Source organism: Heterodontus francisci, chromosome 10, assembly GCF_036365525.1.
Source record: "Heterodontus francisci isolate sHetFra1 chromosome 10, sHetFra1.hap1, whole genome shotgun sequence".
Taxonomy (NCBI): Eukaryota; Metazoa; Chordata; class Chondrichthyes; order Heterodontiformes; family Heterodontidae; genus Heterodontus; species Heterodontus francisci.
In genome coordinates this window covers 102,247,370-102,261,116 of record NC_090380.1, presented here as the reverse complement: position 1 = coordinate 102,261,116, position 13,747 = coordinate 102,247,370, and the positions used below count along the sequence as shown (strand labels likewise).

At 41.0% G+C, this 13,747-nt stretch overlaps 1 protein-coding gene across 3 annotated transcripts in view; it reads left to right on the top strand.

The window, feature by feature from the left end:
• The window catches only part of dyrk1aa (dual-specificity tyrosine-(Y)-phosphorylation regulated kinase 1A, a), a 142,919-nt gene extending 138,685 nt beyond the window's left edge, over window positions 1–4,234 (top strand). For all 3 annotated transcript variants that reach the window (XM_068041192.1, XM_068041189.1, XM_068041190.1), the window contains exon 12: window positions 305–4,234. In XM_068041192.1, coding sequence (XP_067897293.1) covers window positions 305–916 — 612 coding nt within the window. In that variant the 3' untranslated portion in view covers window positions 917–4,234. The remainder of the gene's footprint in view (window positions 1–304) is intronic.
• Window positions 4,235–13,747: the final 9,513 nt, after the last annotated feature.

The window sequence follows — 13,747 nt, the reverse complement described above, 5'->3', positions numbered from 1 at the left end:
GGTAATACTTTTTGTTTTTTAAAAATTGATTTGTCAAATCCATTTTGTGATTTATAGTTTTACAGGTATGTATTATACTGTTATCACATGGGTATTAACAGTAGGATTAGTTTAGGGATGAAATACCAATTTATTTAAAACTTGTTTATATTTGAGGTCCATAATGGTTATTATGGTTCCACTGATATTACTTAATTGTAGTTAGTCAGTTTGATATAAAATTGTTCTGTTGCAAAGTTCATTGATTATTTTTACATTATATCAAAACTTATCAACTTTTTTTTACTATGTATTCTTAATGTAGGTTCGGCAGCAGTACCCTGTGGCATTGGGATGGACACCTGGTGATGCCACTACACAGGTCACGGTTGAAACTCATCCAGTTCAAGAGACAACGTTTCACATTGTTCCCCAACAGCAGAGTGCATTACACCACCACCACTCTAACAGCTCCCATCACCACCTCCACCATCATCACCACCATCACCATGGACAGGCCATGAGCACCCGGAATAGGCCACGCGCTTATAACTCCCCAACAAATGGCTCCGCTGCCCAGGACTCAATGGAAGTGGGACACAGCCACCACTCCATGACGTCCTTGTCTTCCTCAAACTCCTCTTCATCAACCTCTTCTTCATCTGTTTCTGGCTCTCAAGCTTATCACAACCGGCCTGTTATTGCTAATACTTTGGACTTTGCTCAGAATGGCACTGTGGACGTTAATTTGGGTACATACACCAATCCCCGCCAAGAGACGGGAGTGTCTGGCCCACAAGTATACCAATTCTCAGCAACAGCAGGTCCTACCCATTACATGACAGAAGGGCATTTGTCAACGCGGCAAGGAATGGATAGGGAGGAGTCTCCGATGGTAGGTGTTTGTGTTCAGCAGAGTCCTGTCGCAAGCTCGTGACTACATTGAGATGGGGTTTGTTTTTGTTTGTGTGTCTTCAAGGTGGGGGTTTTAACAAAACAAGAAGTGCATTGAGAACAGTGCTGCTTTGGAACAAAGGAAACAGGATGGACAGGTCAAGAGCACAGAGCTGATTATATTTTTAAATTGAAAAGGAATTTGCTAATGGACTATGGAGTGAAAGTGCTTGAGACTGGATTAATTCCCAGAAACCACCTTACACTTCATGTGATGGGTCACCCTGAGGTGTAGCCTCACCTTATGCTACAATTCTCTTACACAACATCCTGCCACCTGTGTTAGCACAACTTGGCATGGGTGAAGTAGCAGCATTAGTTTAAAAACCACCTGGAAAATAAGAAGTGGAACTGCAGATTGTATCTGTGAATAATCAATACTCTTCAGTCTTTCCTGACCTATTTTGTGTTAGCTTTCTTAAAAAAAAAAAGAAAGTCCCCAAGTACCGGAACATCCTAACACGGTCCTGTTATGTGCTGCAGAAGAGGAGGGCTTGATGCTGCCATCAGAGCAGTTTATGAACTGAGAGACACTGTAAATGAAATTTCAAAAGCACAGCTGGCATGCTGAGTGGTGGTTAGTAAAACATCCTTGTTCTAATCGTACAGAAACTTTGGAGTTTTTTTTGGCCCTCATCGGTTGAATCATTCAAAGGCTCTGAGTAGCGATTGAACGTTGATTTTGGTCCAGTCATTAAGATGCAGTGAGTGGTAATCATCCTGGTCATTCTTGGCCTACTGCTTACATTTTTCTGAGTGGCAGTCGGATATCCATGGCCTTTCGATTTTGGACAATGACTGAAAAATCGTTTCAAAAGGCTTATCATTTAACATGCCATTGTGCAGAGGTCATTGAACTTTCAGATAGTCTTTAATTTTTAAAAAAGCAAGCATGGGTAATTAATGAGGCCTTTGTTGGAGAAACAAAATTGACACTGTCCCACCTTTTCTCTCTTCTCTCCGTGTGCCCCCACCCCCCCCAACTGCCCCAACCACCAGTTGCAGGGATTGAAGAGGTCATGTGTGTCATTAAGGTTACTTCCTCTGCTATAGGTCACAGAAGTAGCAATCTCAAATTGCTGAAATAGCTGTAACTGTCCTTTCTTGGACTTTTTTCTCCCACTTCTGCCCCACCCTAAATTGCTTTTCCTTCAGCACGACAACTACTTCTGCGCAAAGACAACTCCTGTTCATTGTGAACATTTTTAAAATGCAGAATTTTATGTGACTGCTCTCGCCTCACGATTATGCTGTGAATTTTACAAGAATTTATTTTCTTTTTGATAATTTATTGTACCAAAGCTGTTTTTATAGCACATAGATGTCTGTAACCAATAATGTAGCAGTTCTGCACTTTTGACGAGATATATTTAGATCATTTTTTCTTTTTAAATGTTAATTATAATTATGGCTATACCTATCGCTTAACAAAACTGGAACTGATAGCTTTATGCAGTACTTTCACAGCCTAAATCTGTTGTCTCATTTTACTGTCTTTTTTCACCGCAAAGGGATTCTTTTAAAACCTGAGGAATAGTTTCTCATTTTATGCAAGTCCAGTTATTAGCTGTTTGTTTGGCAGGTCTTGGGACCTCAAGTATTCATTGATACAGACCATTAATTAGATGAGGTCTTGTTCACGTAAGTCAGTGGGAAGGACCAACCATTCACAATGCAGTTGGTGCAGAACGAACAATCTAGTTTTGTGCTAATACTCATATTTTAATGGACCATTCTGTGTATTGCGCATGCTAAATAAGAGCCTCATCTGTAAGAAGGTTTAGATGGTACAAAGTCACATGAGCCAAAATAAGCCATTTAAAAAAAAATATAGAAGGGCACATAAATCTGTGGACAGAAATTGCAGTGTGACAACTGCAACTGTATGATAGTTGCAACCTCTTAATAAAACTTGAAACCAAGATGTTACTAAAATGGCTAGCCTAACTTGGGGTTTGTTTTAATATATATATATAAGCAGTGATTATAAGACCTGCCATCAGATTTTACTAGCAAATTGGTTATCGGTCTCTGCAACTGGTCCTTGTAAGCTAATAATTTTTCTGTTGGTCTGTATTCTGAAATGGATCTCTGTAATTAATAAATGGATCAATGGCCATACTATCTGATCGAACTAGATCAGTACCGGGGAGGGGAAAAAGCAGTCCACTTTCAGTCTGCAGAGGTGTTCGTAGCCAATGTAATATGAATCCATTTTCACCGATTGCCTAGCAGTAATTTGCTGGCCAGTGCTAGTGATCGTTCAGAGGAGCCCAGTCAAATGTTCGGTGGCTTTGACTTCAGTGTCAGTTGATCACTGGTTGTAGCTTTCTTTCTACAGGCTGGACATCTATATATGGTATGATTTCACTCAAATCACCTAAAACGATACTGCATTTTATTCCAAATATTATAAAACTGAAGCATGGAGTAAGCATCCAAGCGGTGTAGCACAACTCTTATTCATTCACTGCTGTGGTTGTAGATCTGTCCTTGGATGTGAGGAAATGGATTCCAGAGTGTTGGGACATTGGATAATAGCTCTGAGGGCTGAATTCAATTTCTTGAGGGAGTGTCGATGGCTAATACTTGCTGCTGGCCTGTTAGTGCTTGGATCTCCATTGGCACAAGCCCAGAGATCAAAACCTCACTAATTTTTAACACCACTGTCAAGAGAAGCTCAGCATACTGTCATGGTGCAGTGTATTGGATTTTAGAATCTTGGATGTTAAATAGCAATGATCAATACTGACCCACTCTGTACCTAAGTTAGGAGGAGTGCTTAATGCAGTATCATCAGCTGTCAATCTAATAAATGCCAAATGCAAATAGCTACTATGTGAGATTTGTTTCTAAATCAAAACTAGTAAGATTTGTATCTGAATCATAACAGTTAACATCTGTATTACAACCAGTCACTTAATATGCACACTTTTTTCCTCGCGTGTGCCTCGTCTTGTGTCTGCGTGTGTGTTTCATTTGTGTCATGGCATTGCCTTGCTCTAGGCGCTCTCATCTCAGCATGCGTTCTTGCTTGTGTCTCTCCCTTTCTCGTGTCTCGCCTCAATTTACAGTCCAGTTTTGTTTGCTTGACTACACAGTTTGGTTACAGGACTTCTGACTGTGCATTGTAAACCATAAACAGCATGGAAAAAGGTTAAGTACCTGTGTCCAGAGATGTAAGACCTAGTCAAGACTTGCTGTGTATATTGTAATATGTTAAATTACAAAAGACAAGCCCTTTGTATTATAGTCATGCAGTCTTATGTATGATAAATAATTGAACAATTGGTCCTCATAACTATCCTTTTGTGTGTGTGATTTATTTCAAAAACTCTGGAGATTATAACAGGTTTAATCACTTTGTTTGATTAAAACACTACCCAAAAAAGCATGGTACTGCAACATGGAAAAGATCCATTTGAGTTACCATTGGGATAATGTATGCTTGTATTAGCAGAAACAGAATACCTTATGCACATGAATAATTCATCCTTGATATACAATTCTTATTTTCATTTTACTTCCCTTTTCTCCCAGCCAGCAGCTCTTGGGTTAACTACCATTTCCCCTCTTATTCCCTTGGTGCTTTATAGACAGCTGTTAAAAGTGGTATGGTTGAACCCTCTTGTTTTCTTTCCTCCATCCAGTGAACTGCATATTTTCTGTTTGTCTTCATTTCTACCAGATGGCCCAGCTGGGTTTGAAAAAACTTGACTTGCTTATTGAGTTTCTTATTTCCTGTTACACTGTAACATAATGTATAGTAAACCAGAAAATGCTGGTAATACTCAGCATGTCTGGCAGCATCTGAAGAGAAAAGCGGAGTTAACTTTTCAGGTCTGTGACCTTTCGAAACATCACAGACCTGAAGCATTAACTCTCTCCTCTGCACAGCTGTGTGACCAGCTGAGTATTTCCAGCATTTTCTGTTTCTGTTTCAGATTTCAAGCATCCACAGAAGTTTTCTTTTGTATTTAAACCATCTAACTTTACTGTTGGGGCATGGTGGGGGGGAGGAGAGGGGAGTAGAACAAGTGGGGATGTAATGTACTTTTTCTCCACCTGTTTGTAAAGTGGTGCATCATTACAAATGCATAACACTGGTGAACAAATAGTTCTCGGTATTTGCCAAAAAAGTACCGTATTGATTCTCACCAGCAGTTAACCACTTATTTAGTGGATAGAGCTAATTCTGAAACACCACTTACTTTACCAAGTTAAAAAAACAGTGTTAACTTCACAGAGTAAGTAGACTAGAGGCAAAAGCTTACTAGCTCCCCTTTCACAAATCACAAAATGCACACTATTCACCAAATGTTTCAGTTGCTTAATTGTTAAAAATAGTGCAACGCTTTTAATTATCACTGTCCACCATTTGGTTGTTACCCTTGTATAGTGAATCTCCTACTTATAAGTTTTATGTACACTGCAGAAGTCTTCAGTGCTCGTGTCATAGCTTTTGAGACCATATTGCTGCTTCATTGGTGCTTGGCCAATAGTCTGAATACATACGTGCAGTAATTATGTAAAAATACCAAATAAATCCGTGGTAGCTGGCTTCCTTGCCAGTAATGGCTTTGAGTTCATGGTTGTATGAAAGGGAGGAGATGGCAGATAATGATTTTCATCCATTCTGAGGACAAGTGAGGTTATCAGCACATGAAAAATGGTAGCAAAGAACCTGTCATTCATGAGTACTCATCTCTGTGATATGGAAACATTTTGCATTTTTACAAAAGTTGAGTTTTTTTTAATCAAATTCCATGCAGAACTGTAAGTGGTACCTCCAGAATGCTTACAGGCCCACAAATCCTGACTTAAGGCCTCCAGTTTAAAAGCTTTCTAGATTTTTACAGTCTTTTATGCTATTTAGCATTAAAAAGTAGAATAGTTAATTTTGCCTGTGAAATTGCTATAGCTCAAGATTTAACTGCAAAAAAAGGTTAACAATACCAGACCTATTTTTAACAGGATTTCTGTCTGTACTTAATGTACTGCACCACATTTATGTTGAGCCCTACTCCAATCCTCCCTTTGCTGCTTACTAAATTGAGAACGAAGCTAGCTTTTCCCACCAACGACCTGGTCAAAATTGGGTATGTAAACTAGAGGGTACAGTTCATGTTTTTTCATCATTTAACATACCTTGTCATCAGGTTACTTTCCAGACCTCTTCATTTCATGTGTTGCCCAGCCCCAGGGAAAATATAAATAGACGTTCCCATTTAATGCATTTTTTCAACAGAATTGAACAAAAATCTTTATAAAGTACTTGAGTAAAGGCATAACTACACAGGAGGCCATTTGGCTCATCAAGTCCATGCCAGCCCCCCGCCTCAGTAATCCATGAGTCCCATTACCCCCGCTCTATCTCCATCGCCTTGCAAGTTTATTTCCCTCAAGTGCCAATCCAATTTCCTTTTGAAATCATTGTGTCCACTTCCACCATCCTGGTAGGTGCTGTGGAGGAAGGTCATTGATTTGGAAGAGGCAATCCGTCAAAGGCAGAGTAAGGTTAGATGTCAATTTCTGTCCGTTTGCTGACTCACTGGGAATTTAATTTCTCTTTCAAAGATGTGCATTAGTGAATGGCTTGACTTAACCATGGGATTCTTCTGTGCATGGACCTTGAAGTGCTCAAGAACGTACACAAGTGAGCTTTGGTCCAGATGACAGAGCAAAATTGGTTGAGTTCAGTAGAGAAATATAACCAGACCCCTTCCTAGCCTCTAAATTAAAAGCAAAACAATGCGGATGCTGGAAATCTGAAATAAAAACAAGAAATGCTGGAAATACTCAGCAGGTCTGCAGCATCTGCGGAGAGAGAAGCAGAGTTAACGTTTCAGGTCAGTGACCCTTCTCTTTCTGCAGGTGCTGCGAGACCGGCTGAGTATTTCCAGCATTTCTTGTTTTTATCCCTTCCTAGCCTCTGCTTGATTGGAAAAAGTGGCCTCCTTCGACAGTCTGACCACAAAGGAAAAACGGGCTTAAGTGAATGCCCAATTGCCAATTGTGAATGGAGGGAGATTTCCGCTGCCTGCTATTTCCAGACGTCTTGTTCAAGCACAGTTTTATGATTTCACTACAAGTGGTCAATAACGGAAACCTCCCTGTCTTTCCTACAGTGCAAACTGAAGCCCTTCCTGGTATTTTTTGAGGGTGGGGAGTTCTATGTATCTCGTGAGTGACAGGCTGGTTAAATTTTACTTACAACAGACTGATGGCTTGGTTTTATGTAGAGTCACAGGTTGGATATAACCATATCTAAAGGAATTAAGTTCAGCTAAGTAGAGGATACTAGCATTAAAGGGATCCAAATTGCATGAACAAATAATCTGGTATAAATACTTAAAAATGATATACTGGAGTAAGACAACTAAAAACATGGGACAAATGAGTTCCACTGCCTTGAATTCCTGTGCCATATGGTAACTCCACATCAGGTGTGCAGGAAGTGGCTCCAGTTGCTTGAACTTGAGCTCAAGGTTTCTACGCTTTAGGTACAGCTGGAGCCACTGCAGAACATAACGTAGGCTGAGAATTTCCTGGAGTGCATATTCCAGGAGATGGTCACAACAGGTACAGAGTCCAGGGGAGTAAGAAGGTGGCCATCTGGCTGGATAGGAAGAAGCAGGCAGGGCAGGATTCCTCGGGGTGTGGAGCACACTCACTGCTGATGAGGTTGATGACACCTTGGGGAGATGCAGTCTGGAGCATGTGGGCAAATGACTGCACAGGAAAGTAGAGGAATAAAGTGATATAGGGATTTTATCGGGGAATAATCAGGCATTTCTGTAACTGCTGATATAAGTCCCAGGTGGTCGTGTCTCCTGCTAGGTTAAAGGGCATCACCGTGTATGCAAAATGTTTTTGAGGGAGGAAGGGGAGCAGACAGAAGTTGTGGTCTTTAAGGGAACCAATGACATAGGAGGGAGAAGAATTGAAGTCCTGCAGTCAGATTCAGGAACTTGGGAGGAAAAGAGCAGGACCTCAATGGTGGTAGTCTATGGATTACTGTCAGTACTAGGCTTTAGTGCATATCTTAATAGGGTAAGACAAGTTAATGCATGTCTGGAGAAATAGTGCAAGAGTGAGGACTTGAGATTTCTGGGGCATTGGGACCTGGTCAAGGTTGGACATGTACCTCAATAGAGATAAGACCAATGACCTCATAATGTTAACTATTGCTGTGATGGGCTAAAAATAATTAGCAGGGGGCTGGGCACCAACATGAAACATTAGAAAGGATAAACAAGAGACACAGCAATGTGCTGAAGAGTAGTTAAAAAGAAAAAAGGGAACAGTTGGGGCACCTGCAAGATGGGTTTGCAGCGCAGGTGCATTAATATATGTTGTGTGGTATATAAGGTTGGTGAGCTACAGGCACAATGGAACAATGATATAGGGGAGGATTAGGAACTTAATATTCCTGGTTACAAAATATTCAGAAAAGATATGGAAGGGGAAAGGAGACATGATTGGTAGTATTGATTAGAAAACACTATGGCACTAGAGGAGTATGATCTTTTGGTTAGAATTAAGAAACAATAAGTGTATACCTTTGGCCATCAAATAGAAGGCAAACAGAATTGCAGGGAATTTGCAAAGATGCAAGAACTACAGAGTAGTGATAATGAGGGATTACAATTATCCTAATGTATCTAAGCTAGTAACTGCCAAGAGGAGGAGGAATTACTGAAATGTGCACCAGAGAACATAATTGATCAGTGTTTTCAGCCCAATGGGGGAGGAAGTAGTACTGGATCTAGTTCTGGGGAATGAAATGTGGCAAGTGTGGCATATTTCAGTGAGGGGGTGAGAGCATTTTGCTAACAATGATATCAGGTTTAGAATACTACTTTTTAAAAAAAAGCCTTGCATTTATATAGCTTTTTTCACGACAACTGATCCTTCCTCTCAAAGCGCTTTACAGCCAATGGAGTTCTCTTTCGAAGTGTAATCACTGTTGAAATAGAGGAAATGTGGCAGGCACTTATACACACCAAGCTCCCACTAAGAACAATGTGATATCCAGATAATCTCTTTTTGTGATGTTGGTGGAGGGACAGATATTGGCTAGGACACTGAGGATAACTCCTCTGCTCCCCTTCAAAATAGTGCCATGAGATCTTCTATGCTCACTTGAGAGGGCAGACGGGGTCTTGGTTTAGCATCTCATCTGAAATTACCTCTACTGCGTTGGAGTGCCAGCCTTGATTTTTAGGAAAACAAAGAAAGGGCATGAAACAAATATTGACAAGTAAAATCAAGGGAAACGCAGCGATTTTTATTTTTTTATTTTTATAAATACGTGATGAGCAAGAGGACAAATTAAGAGTAGGCCCGTTGAGGACCATGAGGGTAACCTGTGTGTGGAGGCAGAGGACATTGGTTTGGTTCTTAATGAATACTTCGCCTCTGTTTTCAGAGGGATGATTCAGACATTGCAATTAGGCAGGAGTGTGAAATATTAGATGAAGTTAACATAGTGAGAGAGCAAGTATTAAGGGGTTTAACATATTTGCAAGTGGATAAATCCCTAGGCCCAGAAGAAATGTTAAAGAAAGCAAGAACAGAAATAGTCATTTTTGAATTCTCTCTGACTACACATGTGGTGCCAGAGGACTGGAGGACAGCTAACATACCATTGCTTCAAAAAAGGGAGAAAGGCCAGTCAGCCTAACCTTGGTGGTGGGAAACGTTTTGGAAAATATTGAGGGACAGGATAAATCTTCATTTAGAAAGACACGGATTAATCAGACAGCATAGATTTGTTGAGGGAAAGTCGTGTGCGAGTAGCAATTGAATTTTTTTGAGATAACAAGGAAGGTTGATGGTAGTGCATTTGATGTAGTCTGTTTGGATTTTAGCACGGCTTGATAAGGTCTCACATGGAAGGTTCATGAAAATAAAAGCCCACGGGATCCAAGGCAAAGTGGCAAGTTGGATCCCAAATTGGCTTCGAGGCAGCAAGCAAAGGGTAACGGTTGACGGATGTTTTGAAAGTGGGCGGTCTTTTTCAGTGGGGTTCTGCAAGCCTCAATACCAGGTTGCTTGCTTTATGTGGTGTGCATTCAATGATTTGGACCTGAATGTAGGGGATATGATTTAAGAAGTTTACAGATGATACGAAAATTAGCCATGTGGTTGTTGATAAAGCTGTAGACTTCAGGATGGTATCAGTGGAGCAGTCAGGTGGGTGGAACAATGGTAAATGGCGTTCAATCTGGAAGTGTGGGGTATTGCACTTGTTGAGGCTAACCAGACAAGGGAATGCACAGTAAATGGTAGAGTACTGAGAAGTGTCGGGGAACAAAGAGACCTTGGAGTGCATGTCCATAGATCTCTGAAGGCAGGACAGGTAGATAAGGTAGTCAAGAAGGCATACAGGATACTAGCCTTTATTAGCCACAGCATAGAATATAAGAGCTGGGACCATATAAAATACTAGTTAAGCCAGAGCTGGCATACTGTGTGCAGTTCTGATCACACTGTAGGATAGATGTGATTGTACTAGAGCGGATACAGAGGAGATTTGAGTATGTTGCCTGGACCGACATGGAGAGAGATTGTATAGGCTATGATTGTTGTCTTTGGAACAGAGGAGGCTGAGGGGAGACCTAATTGAAGTGCATAAGATTGAGGGGTCTAGATAGAGTCGTAGGGTTCATAACCAGGCGACAAACAGGAGGTTTAGAGGGGATTCGAGGGGAAATTCTTTAGACCCAGAGGGTGGTGGGGAGCTGGAACTCGCTGCCTAAATTGGTAGAGGCAGAAACACCCACGTTTTTAAAAAGTACTTGGCTATTCATTTGAAGTGCTGTAGCCTACAAGGCTATGGACCCAGACCTGGCACGTGAGATTAGGCAACTTGTCAGCCAGCATGCACGTGATGGGCTAAATGGACTCCTGTTCTGTAAATTTCTATGATTTTTGTGCTCAAGGCTTGGAGGGAGATTTGAACCCAGAACTGTGTGACTCAGGCAAGAGTGCTTCCACTTCTGTACCACTTCTCTGACATGGAAAAGGACAAGGCAAAAGCAAATAGAAAAGTACTTGTGGAGAAGGGCTAACTTCAATGAGTTGAAAAGGGATTGGGCCCAGGTGGATTGGAATCTAACTGGCAGGCAAAACAGGTTATTGAACAATGGGAGGCCTTCAAAGAGGAGATGGCTCGGGTACGGAGTACATTCATATGGGGGGGAAAGGGAGGACATCCAGACTTAGAGATTTGCGGATGACTTAACATAGAGCTTAAAATGAGGCAGATGAAGGTGTCTTATGGCAATTGTAGGGGGTATATGTGCACAAATCGTTGAAGGTGGCAGGGCAAATTGAGAAAGCAGTTAACAATACATATAGGATCCTAGGTTTTATACATAAGAGCATCGAGGGCAAAAACAAGGAGTAATGATGAACCACTGGTTCGGTCTTAACTGGAGTATTGTGTCCAGCTCTGAGCACTACACTTTAGGACGGATGTTGCATGCGAATTGGGAGCAGGAGTAGGCCACTCAGCCCCTTGAGCTTGCTCCACCATTCAACAAGATCATGACTGATAAGATTGTAACCTCAACTCCACATTCCTGCCTACCCCAATAACCTTTGACCCCCTTGCTTATCAAGAATCTATCTACCTCTGCCTTAAAAATATTCAAAGACTGCTTTTTGAGGGAGAGTTCCAAAGACCCAGGACCCTCAGAAAAAATTTCTCCTCATCTCTGTCCTAAATGGGCGACCCTTTATTTTTAAACAGTGACCCCAGTTCAAAATTCTCCCACAAGCGGAAACATCCTTTCCACATCCATCCTGTCAAGACCCCTCAGGATCTTGCATGTTTCAATCTTCTAAACTCCAGCCCATACAACCCTAGCTTGTCCAATCTTTCCTCATAACCTGCCCGTTCCAGTTATTAGTTTAGTAAACCTTCTCTGAACTGCTTCCAACACATTTACATACTTCCTTAAATAAGGAGACCAATATTGCACACACTACTCCAGATGTTGTCTCACCAATGCCCTGTATAACTGAAGCATAACCTCACTACTTTCATATTCAGTTCCCCTCACAATAAACGACAACATTCTATTAGCTTTTCTAATTACTTGCTGTACCTGCGTACTAGCCTTTTGCAATTCATGCACTAGGTCACCCAGATCCCTCTGCATCTCAGAGCTCTACAGTTTCTCACCATTTAGATAACCTGTTGCTTTTTTATCCTTCCTGCTTAAATGGACAATTTCACATTTTCCCACGATATACTCCATTTACCAGATCTTTGCCCATTCACTTAACCTATCTATATCCCTTTGTAGCCTCCTTATGTCCCCTTCACGACTTACTTTCCTACCTATGTTTGTGTCATCAGCAAAGTTATCAACCATACCTTCGGTCCATTCATCCACGTCACTTGTATAAATTGTAAAAAGTTGAGGCCCCAGCACTGATCCCTGCGGTACACCACTCGTTACATCTTGCCAGCCAGAAAATGACCCATTTATGCCTACTCTGTTTCCTGTTAGCTAGCCAATCTTCCATCCATGCCAATATGTTACCCCCTACACCATGAGCTTTTATTTTCTGCAATAACCTTTGATGTGGCACCTTATCAAATGTCTTCTGGAAGTCTAAGTACAGTACGTCCATCAGTTCTCCTTTATCCACAGCACATCTTACTACAAAGAACTCCAATAAATTGGTTAAACATGGTTTCCTTTCACAAAACCATGTTGACTCTGCCTGATTACCTTGGATTTTTCTAAGTGCCTTCTATAACATCTTTAATAGCTTCTAACATTTTCCCTATGGCAGACGTTAAGCTAACTGGCCTGTAGTTTACGGCTCTCTGTCTCCCTCCCTTTTTAAATAAAGATTTTGCTATTTTCCAATCTAATGCAACCTTCCCTAAATCTAGGGAATTTTGGAAAATTAAAACCAACACATCAACTATCTCACTCACCACTTTTAAGTCCCTCAGATGAAGTCCATCAAGATCTGGGGACTTGTCAGCCCGCAGCTCCAACAATTTGTTCAGTATCACTTCCTGGTTTTTTTTGAGTTCCTCCCTCCCTTCCATTTCCTGATTTACAGCTATTTCTGGGATGTTATTTGTATCCTCTTTGGTGAAGATTGATGCGAAATACCTCTTCAATTCATCTGCCATTTTCTTATTTTCCCTTACTTCCCCAGACTCACTCTGGGGACCAACACTCACTTTGTTAACTCTTTTAAAAATATCTTTAGAAACTCTTACTATCTGTCTTTATGTTTATAGCCAGTTTTCTCTCTATAATTTCCCCCCTTATTAATCTTTTAGTCATTCTTTGCTGTTTTTTATATTCTGTGCAGGCATTAGAATGCAGAAAAATGATTCCAGGGAGAAGAACTTCAGTTACGTGGATAGATTGGAGAGTCTGGGTCTGTTATCCTTGGAGAGGTTTTGATAGAGATGTTCAAAATCATGAGTGGTCTGGATAAAGTAGATAGGAAGGAACTGTTTCCATTGACAGAAGGATCCAGAACCAGTGGACACTGATTTAAGGTGATTGGCAAAAGAAGCAACAGTGACATGAGGAAAAACATTGTTACTAACCAAATAGTTAGGATCTGGAATACACTGAGTGTGTGTGGTGTGGGGCCTTCAAAAGAGAACTACATAATTAAAAGAACTGAATAATGATCTGAAGTGAAAAATTTGAGGGCTGTGGGGGAAAGGCAGGTGAGTGGTACTTGGTGAGTTGCTGTTGCAGAGAGCCGGCATGGACACAGTGGGCTGAATGGCTTCCTGTGCTGTAACTATTCTCTGATTCTA